General features: G+C 41.0%; 1 protein-coding gene across 2 annotated transcripts in view; it reads left to right on the forward strand.

Moving 5' to 3' along the window:
* The window catches only part of DMD (dystrophin), a 1,188,090-nt gene that overhangs the window by 821,033 nt on the left and 354,754 nt on the right, over nucleotides 1–12,303 (forward strand). For both annotated transcript variants that reach the window (XM_081951523.1, XM_081951524.1), the window contains exon 54: nucleotides 9,040–9,229. In XM_081951523.1, coding sequence (XP_081807649.1) covers nucleotides 9,040–9,229 — 190 coding nt within the window. The remainder of the gene's footprint in view (nucleotides 1–9,039; nucleotides 9,230–12,303) is intronic.

Consider the following 12,303-nt stretch of genomic DNA (forward strand, 5'->3'; position numbering starts at 1 on the left):
GGAAAGAAGAAAGAGGAAAGGAGAGAAAGATTGAGAGGGATAGGAAGAGGAGGAGAGAGGATATGAAGGGGAAGAGGTAGAGAGGCGTAGGGAAGAGGAAGGGGAAGAAGGAAAGGGAAAGGAGAAGAGGAGGAGAAAGTAGAGAAGGGAGGGAGGGAGAAAAGGAAAGGAAAGAAAAGTAGGGTGGTGGTAAAACAAAATAGATGTATGGGATGGTAAGCAAAGCTATACCAATCATATATTTTAATTTTTTATATGGAAAATGAATGTTTAGAAGTGTTAAAATGTGATAAGAATAACTAAGAGAATGTATACGTGTAAATGTGTGTATGAGACTAAAAATAAAAAAACTTTTTTCAAAAAAATACAATTTGAGCTCACCTCAATCCTATGCGTGTCTACTCAGAAGTAAGTACCATTGTCTTCAATGGGGCTTACTCTTGGGGAAATGTAGGATTGCAGCTTTAGTCTATTTAAGTTAGTAAGATCCTTGTGCTTGATGCCTGCTGCAGAGAGATTTTATATTAGGCTCCAATTTAGTCAGCTTTATTCTCAAATCTCCTCGTTTAGTGATTGCAGGTCGATTTATTTCTTCAGTAGCATTTAGAGCACTACAGCCACATTCAGCTAAATATGAAGATGGGAACGGTAACAGCAGTTTTCTTGCAAAGTAGGTTGAATTTGGGTATTTAGTTTCTGTCTCATCACAAAGCCATGCCATCACTCCTTTCATATTGAATAAAGTTTTAAGTTATCATTATTTTGCATTTCTGACACTTCTTGGTACTACATTGAAGCATCAGATAGATCCACCAGCGCTTGCTGCAGTACCCATGTTGAAAAATCAATTTGTTTTAAATCAGAAAACCTTTCTTTCAAATCAGAGGCCAATATTTTCAAATGATCCACAATGACAAGTACAGCAGCATCAGTCACCTGACATTTTTTAAGCCAATGAAACTTGGCAATTTTTTTGTCAGAAATATATTTTTGACATAACTCTATAAATGTAATGAAGCCAAATATCTTCACCTTAGCATCAACAAGAGATTTATTTGTTCCTTGAGGTTGTTTATTCAACATATTCAGTTTTTCAAAGTTATCTGCTAAATAATTGAAAAATGCTTTACCATCAATCATTAGCAGATTCTTCATTTCAGGCTTGTCACTTAAAAAGTCACTAAGAACATCAAATAGTTCCATGAATCTTTTCAAACAATTTCCCTTTCAGACCCACCTTACCTCAGTGTGAAGTATAAGTCTCACATGGTCTGCATTTTTATCTTCACAAAATTGCTTGAAGAGATGCTGACATTTGGCATTACCTTTGATAGCATTGATACATTTTATAACTGATTTTAGTACCTCATTAAGAACAAGAGAAATATTTTTGGACACTAAGTTCTCTCTATAATAACACAGTGCACAAGAAGCATTTCTGGATTCTCATCTTTCATCATTTTTAAGCAGCCATTTTTCTTGCCCATCATAACAGGGGCACCATCTGCAGCACAAGATATTATGTTTTCCATTGATATATTATACACAGACGTACGTACGTACGTACGTACGTATGAATATGTATTTGTGTTACAACCCCTGGTATGCCCAAATATACCTATATGCATACCTATTTCCCTGGCTCAGCTGATAAAGGAGGAGAGCCTGTGGCATAGTGGCTAAGACTCCTGCCTAATATGTAATACAGCCCAGGTTCAAATCCCAGTAAGGGTATGGCTAGCTGATGAGAGCTAAATAGCTCGAAATGGATCTATACTAGTCTCCCTTCATTTATTTATCAGCACAAATACAACACACACACACACATGTATTCAGTAGCAGTTGATGCATCCATTTGTACTGAGAATTTTTTGATTTTAGCTTTTCAACAAGTTGTGTTTCAATATCTTTACTCATTTAATCTATTCTTCTGCTAACAGTGTTGTTACTGAGTCGCATGGCTTTCACATCTTTGTCATCTTTTTCCAGAACTGTTTTAAGAAATGCTGATATTGATGGTTTAATTAAATCCTCTCCATAATATGATTTTTTCCAGATTTAGCAATTAGTAAAGAAATTTCATAACTAGCCTCAAGAGTAGGACTGACAGTAACAGTTTGTGCAGTGAACAGAGACTTTATTGTTGATCTTTTTTCAAACTTCTCTTTAAAGACTTGAAGTAATTTAAATCTGAATTTACATGCACACTATGTTTCGCCTTCAAATGTGCCTCAGGACGACCTCATTTCATTGATTCGTTGGTCAAGCATTGTTGATATAAGAGGCAGAAAGATGAGGGTTCATCATGGTTGTGGGTATGAAGCCAAGTTTTAAATATTCTGGTGAATACTGTCCAACTTTCTTCTTGCTTGCACTATTCATTTTATGCATAGGGTTTGTGACTAAGAGAAATAAATGTGAGAAAAACTTATGATGAAAATTATTAAAAGAAATAACTATTAAAAGAAGATGGTGCAGAAAGAGGTAAATTTAAAGAACAATCTTAATTTATGAATAATAAGATTGTCATGAATGAAAGGGGGTGATGAAAGAAATATCCCTCTGGGTTCGGCTCCAAGTGGGGAAAAAAGACACTGGAGACATGGAGGCTGCTTGGAAAGATGGTTTAATGGAGGACAGGACCACATGGCTTGAGTCCTGAACAGAAAAGGTGATCACATGCTTCAATGTTGGTGGAGAAGAAGAGAAGGAAGGACTGAGATGCTGAGTCCCTAGTTTTATGCCCTCTCTGGCCTTTGATCTTGAGCTTGTCTTCTAATTGGTTGTCAGACTTCCATGGGGCCATGCAGGGGCAACTCTCTAGGCTGCGTTTTGAATCCAGGCTTGGTTGAGTTCTCAGATGCCATGTAGTGAGTTGGGTAAAGAGCCAATATTATCATGCCTTAATCCCATCCCCCTGGAGCTGAAGGGGAGAACTCTTTATTATGTAAAGGGACTGGCTTGGCCACCTTAATGGCCCATTGACAAAGTGGGTGGAGGCAGGAAGTTACAAGGAGCTATTCTCTCTTTAAACATGTTTCTTCCTTTTCACATCCAGGGAAATGTAATATTCTGCCTTTTCAATATTTCCTAGGATATTTCATTTTTCTGGGAGGGGGCTGAGTGATAACTTTCCACAGGGGGTTGTAACCTATGACCCCCCCTATTCACCCATTTGGTGTGAACCTGCAGCTTAGTGTGGAAATGCTTTGGTAGTTCAGTAGGCGGAGGTGAATCACACAGGCCTGGCAAGGCTTATGCATGCATGGCCCAGCCCCAGATTGCTCTGAGAGGAAAAGTCTTGTAAAACATGGCCTGGGAAAACAGACTTAAAATAACTGTAAATCTAACAATTTCTTACTTAAATTTGGGTCCTGGGTCGGTATCCTCATTCCTAGGCTTCTCCCAGCAGCCATCTAGTCTGTCTCCCCACAGAGCAGCTCTCCCAGCAGCAAAGCCCACAGGAAAGAGAGAGAAAAGACTTTGCCAGTCCCATGATCCTTAGTGGGAACAGATCTGATTGGCTGGCAGTTGCTCCCTCTTCCCCCCAGCTGGGATATCCTTTTCAGACCAGGTCCTAGGAAATGCACTTTAACAAAGTCAACAATAGGTAAATGAAACACAGCTGTTTCATCACAAATATATAAGAACAATTAGCTGGCTTTCAAAAATTCAGTTAATAGCTCATTTTCTAATTGCTTCCATTAAAAATCAAATTGTCCCCCTCTGGGGCATGGGCCCCACGTTGGGAACCAATGTGTAAAGCTTTGCTTGGAAGCAGAGTTTATTTGCTGGATTATCTGTACCATCCTTTCTTCTGTTTCATGCTAATTTTCCAGTCCTTGATTTTAGATTTCTTTGTTAATGAACTGTGAATTTCTTGGTAGTGATTCATTGTTTGGATAATTGCCTAGTTTCTCTTCTCTTACTTCTAATATTTTAATTGTTTCATAATAATTTGGTTTATTTTCACTGTGGATTAACTTGTTACTGTCTAATACTGATTATGAATTATGAATTGATCATACCGTTATGTCTGGTAAATTTAAGATACCAGAAGAAATAAATCCACATGTAATTAACATAATGGGCATTAGGTGATCATTTACTCTTCTTTTTGAAGAGTCTGTATTAAGAACTGTCTTACTTAAATAGAGATTCTTAACAAAGGAAACCAGCTACCTTTAGTTTATCATTAGCACCAAGATAATAGTCTTACCCAAGTCTATAATGAAATATATTTTAGCAATTTAGTGTATCAGCAGCATACGCAACAATTATGTATATCTTTCTCCTTTTTTGTTATCAATTTCTTCTACTTAATAATTGATGTGGACATTATGTTGACATTTATAATTGAGAATATATGTCCAGGATAATAGCTCTTCTAGAGTTTGACAAATCTTGATATATGCTATTGAAGTCTAAAAGTACTGACAGCACTGCATTTTACCCCATAACTGTGATAGATTGATTGGAAGTTAGTGACAGCCACTTGATATTGGGGGTGAACAATATCAATATTGGTGGTGGAAAATTGATGATTGATTGGAGGATTTTTAGCTATTGCAGGGCTCTGTGGAGAGTAAAGAATGCAAGGATGTTCACATTTTCCAAGGTAGTTGCAGGTGTGAAGAAAGAGTGTTGAATGGAGCTTGGTAGACCAGGAGCCAGATAGCACAACTGACTGGACTACTTGGATAGCAGAGAATCTACAGTACCAGCAATGGTAGCAGTGTCACTGATCAGTTTTCCAAAGGCATTTGGTATATTGCTGGTCACCTGTTGAAGACTTGCAAACCTGATGGTATTTTCAATTAGATGGATAATCAGTATATTCAGTAAAAATCAATCTCTCACTGTCATTCTCTGTTTAACACTTGACCAGAATGTATAGCATCTGAGTCCGCCAATAAGCAGAAAGAGCTGGATTAGGTTAGTGATTTTACTGGATGGTAATTTAGCAGTAATTTGGTATTTACTGTGAAACTCATCTCAGTAGGCAACAGCCACCTTGCCTCCTACATGTGGGAAATGGACTCTCTTCCATTTATTGGCAGTACAGTTCCAATTATTTTCATCTATGGCATCTGAAAACATTGATTGTGGAAGGGAATGAATTTTCAAACTGGGACTAATTTTGGTGAATGCTAAATGTGCACACTTTACACAGCACTTGCTGCTAATGAACTATAATGGAGCTTGAGCACTTCTGGCTCTTTCTTCAGCCATCATCCCCTTATGCATGTAATGGCGAACCTATGGCATGCTGAGCCTTCTCTGCAGGAACACGAGCCATTGCCCAAGTGTGCATGCCTCCCGCTAGCCAACTGATTTTCGGGGGTCTGCCGTGCATGCGAATGGGGCCGTGCACATGTGGGAAATGTGCTCACATGCATGGGCATGCGGGGGGCATGTTTAATTGGAGTATGCTCCAGAGGTAAAGCATGCTGTTTCTAGTTTTCACAGCAATGATCATGCTGGCTGGGGAATTCTAGAAACTGAACTCCATGGGTGGCACACGTGCATTCACGGTGGAGCTGAGCTGGGGTGATGGCTCACATGCCTGCAGAGAGGGCTCAGTGTGCCATAAGTTCACCATGATGGGCCTAAATTATTGTGCTGTTTACATTTAATATTGAATTGAGCAGTGAATTTTGTATTTTATTCCCATGAGTTGGAATGAAGTCTGGTGTGCTATGTGTGTGTGTTTCTCTCTGGAGACTTGTATTTTCTTTCTTTTTATCTACTGAAACCAGTGGTTTGATTCAAATAATTTAACATCTGGTTCTCTGCCCTAATGACTGCTGGGTGGGTGTGGCTGGGTGGTCATGTGACTGGCTGGGTGGGCAAATTCAATGTCACTCACATTGAGAGGCGCCTCACCTGACCTCTCCTCATCCCTCCCCTCCCAGCCAATCCTCACCTTGTCTTGCATGTTATGGTGAGAGAGGAAGCTTTTTCAAAGTTAGCCAATAAGATGAGATTTTGCTATCAGCCTGCCATATCCAGGCCCAGCTTCCCTGAGTGCTGACTCCAGCACCTGTCTGGCAGCCATCACTGCCTCGTGAGTCAGCCAGCCTGCCTAGCCAGAACCCACCAGGTGTTCCTGGCCTGTCTCCCAGGGACTGGGTGCAAAGGAATGATCATGCCCAGTACTGCATTGCCTGGAAAACCCAGCAGGCAAGGCTTCCAGGTCAAACAAGGGGGCCGGGGGTGGGACTACCTCTCTTCCCTCTTATGGGAAGATTTTTAAGAAAAGGGCTGGGAACTTCAAGCGAGGTGTGCCCTGCAGCCTAGCCCATCCCGCCATCAGCTCTGGAATAGGCTGGCTTTCTCAACTGGCTGCAACCTTAGCTTCCTCCTGCAGCTAGTGGCAGCGGGGAAGGCGATCCAGCCAGGACTGAGCCCTCACCAGCCCACATCTTGCCCAGATTCTCTACAGCTGCTGGACCTCGCCTGCCAATGGGTGGGGAGAAACCAAGGAGTGTGATGCTACGCTGCCTGCATCGCTCTTCTGCCAGCCACCCCTCTCTCACCCACTCACCGCCCTGCGTGCTTTGGCTGAGCGTGGGCCGCCACTGTGACAATGGTGCAAACCCCATGGGCTGGCAGGTAAGACTGACAGAGGAGAAGGAAGATCCACTCCAACTTGCTGCACTCAGTTGAAGGGCTGTCTTGTGGGAGAGGACATGGCACAGCGAGGTTGCCTTTCAGACCCTGCTCTGGGCTGCCACCTACTCTACCTCCACTCTGCCTCAGGTTCCACATTCAGCCTGCAACAAGGGGGCATGCCACTTCCAGGTCAGCCTGGTTGGCAGATGGGCGAGAGGGTGACCCTCGGGGGAGGCATTTTCTCTCAGGCCCTGTGGAAGCCAAAACTGGGCCTGAAAGGCAGCCTTGCCTTGCTGTGTCTCCCACCACTGAGGCAGCCCTTCAACTGAGCACAGCAAATGTTGAGCAGCTCTTCCTTCCCCACCATCAACCTTACCTTCCAGCCCATGGGGCTTGCACCATTCTCACAGCTCAGGCAAAGCGCATGGGCTAGTGGGTGGGTGAGGGAGGGAGGAGCGGCTGGCAGAGCGGCAATGCAGGGAGTGTAGCATCATTCTCCCTGGTCTCCCACTGCCCCCCCACCCCAGCAGGCAAGGCCCAGCAACAGGGGTGAGATGCAGGCTGGCAGGGAGCCAAGTGGCAGCAGCTCAGCCCTTGCTGGCTTGTCTTCCCCTCTGCCAGCAGCCGTGGGAGGAAGGTAAGGTCACAGGACAGAGAAAGAGGAAGTCTTGGGGGAAGAAGCAGGGAGAGTGAGTATGGGGCCTCTGAAGGGGGTAAAACGTGGTGAAGGTAAGCAAGCCAATTCAGTAAAGGGTGAGATCATGGTGGAAACTTGTGGGAGCAAGCAGGCAGTGGGCAGCCTTTTGGCCGAGTGCTTTACTTTCGCAGACAGCCGCAGTGAGCAGAGTGGAGATCAGCTGGGCCGCATGATCTGGGCGAGCAAGCAAAGGAGCCAGAGATTAGCTGGGCACGTGAGTGAAGGAGCCAGAGAGTAGCTGGGTGCAGCCGTGACTCTAGCCACCAGCCAAGGTGGATGAGGCAAGATAGGGCAGGGTGAGCAGGGCGGGACAGGTGGGGCCAGCCAGTGGTACGATTAGCTGGTTCTCCAAACTGCACAAAATCTTAACAACCGGTTCACCTGAACCAGTCCAAACTAGCTGAAGCCCACTTCTGACTGAAACCATTTGTATTCAGTGTGAAAGGCTCTTCGTTACTATGTATTTTGCCTTATTTTTATAACAATATGCTATCAGTTTCTTTTTTAATGCCATATTGACAGGGAAGCCTAACCTGTAGTGCATCTTTTGTCTAACTTATTGTACTTTTAAAACTTTAAATTTAAGCTTCTAAGCATTTATTTTATAGAGTGGAAAACTTGTACATTCTTTACTTTTCTGCAATGAGAGTTGTTAAATAGATGTTCATGTTTACAGGAGAGAAACAAACAAAAATCGTTTTTAAAATAGTAATTATATAGCATAAGCTTTTGTGTTCAGCAAAATTCAGCCCATGATGAAAAAAACCTGTTCACTTTTTCCTTAGACTTGTTGCTTTAACTTGGCAGGAATTGTTTATGGCTTAATATGTTCTGCTGATGATAAAGGCTAAAGGATAAAGATAAAGGTTTCCTGTGATTATTGATCTTCACACAATATGTCGGGAAGATGCTTTAGAAATATCGCTTTTAAAAAAATATTTGTGCTATATGAATAACCTGAACATATATTACAAACATATGCATGATAGAGCCAAAATCAGTATTTCAAGATGATTTTATTCTGTATTGAATTTAATCATAATTTATGGATCAAAGATATTATTTATATTTATTATATTTCATATTTCTTAACCACCCTTCTCCCTCAGATATTCCTTTACTAGATTATGGATATGAATATGGAAAAAAACATATCTTTATTACAATTGTAAGCTTCTTGAGACTCACCTGATTCTATATTTTTTGTTTCTTCTTCTTTCTTGTATGTGTATATGTACATGTATCCTTATTCTTTTTTAAAAGTTTTTTTAAAAATATAGTCAACTGTGACCAACAGATAAGATCACACTCCCTAACTCTGAAACTTATTAGGTTTCAGTAAATTATGACCAGTCAGTGATTGAAAAATGCTTTATTTGACTTCTCTTAATTATATATAATTTGGAAATAGTGTGATTAAATAGCTTGTTTTAAATTATAATAACAAAAATGTAACATTGTCATGTTCACTTCTGTAGAACCATAACTGTCCATTATCAGTGAAAATGTCACTAAATAGTCACTTCTATCTAAAGGGTAGGAATTAGTTTTAATAATGGTTTCATAAGAAAACATTCGTTAAAAGGATTTGACATGCATAAAGTTTAATTCAAATTTCATCTCAATATTATTGAAAATTTCTCCTATACTCTCTGTCTATGTGAGTGAATGAACCATTTTGGATCCCAGTTACTCATCATCACGTAACTATATTTGCACTTTCACAGTGTTGGAGAGCAAGAGGCCTCATTGGAAGCAGCCCTAAGGCTCTTGCAACAATTCTATTTGGATCTGGAACAGTTTCTTGCCTGGCTTACAGAAGCAGAAACCACTGCCAATGTCCTACAGGATGCCACATGTAAAGAGAGACTCCTAGAAGACGCTCTAGGAATACAAGAGCTCATGAGGCAATGGCAGGTAAGCTAAGCAATTGAAATATTGTACAATATTGTAATGATGAACTACTTTCACATGGGTATGTCTCAAACCAAAACAATCAGTTAGCTCTAAATCTCTCTCTCTATTTATGAACTTTAAATAAATATTCATAAAAATATAGACAGTAGAGAAGATTGATATATCAAATTAAATCACATGTTCAGAAGTTATACTCTTTGGCTTTTCTTATGTTGAGCAAAATAAGGTAAAGTTGCTATATATATATATATATATATATATATATATATATATATGTGTGTGTGTGTGTGTGTGTGTGTGTGTGTGTGTTACAACCCCTGGTATGACTAAATATGGGAGGAAGGTCACTACCCCCTCTTTCTCCCTTTATTTATTTATCAGTACAAATACAACACACACACACACACACACACACACATATATATATAATGGTGCTGGCTTTGTTTCAGTAAGTGGAATGATTGGTTGTGTGGTTGTATCATGATTGGTAGATTGGTGCTGATTGGTGCTGGCTGTGTGTGCATTGTTGTTTTGTATTGTAACGGCTTGGGTGGTGGGTGGTGTTCGTTTGTTGGCTAGGGCTGGTTTCCAGTTGTTTGGCAGGCGGCAGATATCATCACGTTTATTCATGTTGTGGGGGTGTTTCTCTATTTCGATGGCTTCCATAATTATTCTCTTGTTGAGGTGTTCTATTTTGGAGATTAACCTGGCTCCTTCAAAGTTGATTTCATGTCCTGTAGCTTTAAGGTGCTGGAAAAGGGAGGAAGTTTTTTCTTTTTTTCTTACTGCGTTCTTGTGTTCTGTGATACGTGCATTTATCCTCCTGTTTGTTTGTCCTATATATGTAGCCGGGCAGATTTTGCTTGGCATTTCATAGACTTCTTGGTTTTCTAGCTGGATTTTGTCTTTGGGGTTTCTTAAGATGTTGGCTATTTTTTGGTCAGTGGTTAAAGCTGTCCTGATATTGTGCTTGTGGAGAATTTTGCTGATTTTATCTGTGGTGCCTTTGATGTAAGGGAGGAGGGCGATGCCATTGTCCTGTTCTGTGTCTTGGTTTTTTAGGGGAGTTTCCTTTTGGATTAGGTTGGTGATTGTTTTTCTTTGGAATCCATTGGAGATTAATACATTTGTAAGTTTGTGTAATTCAGTTTTCAGGTGGTCTTTGTCGGCTAGGCGTTTGGTTCTGGAGATGAGGGTCTTGGCTACAGAGTTGATCTGTGCAGGGTGGTGATGGGATTGTGCATTTAAGTAGCGGTTGGTGTGTGTGTTTTTTCTGGTAGATGGTGTGTCCTAGGGAGCCATTGGGTTTTTTGTAGATTAGGACATCCAGAAAGGGAAGTTGGTTGTTTGCTTCTATTTCCATGGTGAATTGTATTTTGGGGTGTAGGCTGTTGAGATGTGTGAGGAAGTTGTCCAGTTTTTCTTTCCCGTGTGACCAAATCACGAAAGTGTCATCAACATATCTAAGCCAGAGTTTGGGTTTGTGTTCAGATTTGTCTAAGGCGTTGGTTTCAAAATGTTCCATGTATAAGTTTGCAATGACAGGTGAGTGGGGTGATCCCATGGGTGCTCCTTCTATCTGTTTGTATCTTTGTCCATTATGGATGAAGTATGTGTTGGTTAGGCAGTGGTTGGTCAGGTCCATGATGTGTTTAGGGGGGTTGTGTTTGTTCTGGATGGCTGTCAAGGCTTCTTTTATAGGCACTTGGGTGAAGTGGGATATGACATTGAAACTCACGAGTAGGTCACTGGGTTGTAAGTTTTGTTTCTTTATTGTTTCTGTGAAGTGGAGTGAGTTTTGTACGTGTGAGGTGATGGATTCTGCATAGGGTTGGAGTTGTTTGGCGAGGAATTTGGCAAGATTCTGTAGAGGTGAGCCTATGGAGCTGACTATGGGTCTGAGTGGTATCCCTTCTTTGTGTATCTTGGGGAGGCCATAGAGCTTGGGGCATCTGGAAGATTTCTCTCTGGGGATGATTCTTTGCTGGATCTCTTCACTGATGGTAGAGGCTTTTATTTTGGATTTGGTGGTTTTTTCCAGGTAGGTGGTGGGGTCTGTGTTTATAGGTTTGTAAGCAGGGTCTTGGAGTAGGTTGGATAGTTTGGCTTGGTAGTCAGATGTGTTCATCACCACTGTGGCATTTCCTTTGTCTGCTGGGAGAATGATTATGTTGTTGTCTTTTCTCAGGTTGGTGAGGGCTATTTTTTTCTTGTTGCTGTAAGTTGCTTCTGGATGGATTACTGGAGCAAACGTCAGCAAAGATTGACAGTATCTTGGCGACTTTTCGACGAGGTGACACTCGTCATCTTCAGGCTGGTGCCTTTGGCTTTGTGCTTGTGGCACCAGCCAGAAGATGACAAGTATGACCTCGTCGAAACATTGCCAAGATACTGTCAATCTTACACGGGAAAAGACCCGAATATGCCAAGACCTGCATACCTATACCCGTGAAAATCTATGAATATATAGATTCAAACCTGGGCTGTATTACATATTAGGCAGATATCTTAGCCACTAAGCCACAGGCTCTCCTCCTTATCAGCTGAGCCAGGGAAATAGGTATTATTTGTGTTCGAATCCCAGTAATGGTATGGCTAGATGATGAGAGCTAAATAGCTTGAAATAGATCTATACTAGTCTCCCTTTATTTATTTATCAGCACAAATACAACACAAATATAAAAAGGCAACATTAAAAATAAAAATATGGTTTTCTGCCTGCATGGTCTTCTGTGATGAGCAGAACATATGTTAACACAATTGAAATATTACAGTCAAAATGAACATAATTGTGCGTATAGGTTATTCAATGTTGCTTTGACAGTTGTCCCTAGCTGTTTGTGCATACTTGCATATTCATAGAGAATGCTTCCATTGGGACCATCCTTAATGTGAAGCACACAAATGCAGAGATCCCAACAGTTTCTGAAGGATCGGCACAAATCTGCAAAAAGTTTGATTACTTTAATAGTTTGGTGGTGATTCTTTTTGTACTATTTAATTATTCTAAGATGTTGTTGTTATTAAAAATATACATTTTCCCCTTTTCTAGTTTACAATAGTAGGACAAATGC

The sequence above is a fragment of the Natrix helvetica genome (genome assembly GCF_964273705.1).
Source record: "Natrix helvetica genome assembly, chromosome: 4".
NCBI classification, from domain to species: domain Eukaryota; kingdom Metazoa; phylum Chordata; class Lepidosauria; order Squamata; family Natricidae; genus Natrix; species Natrix helvetica.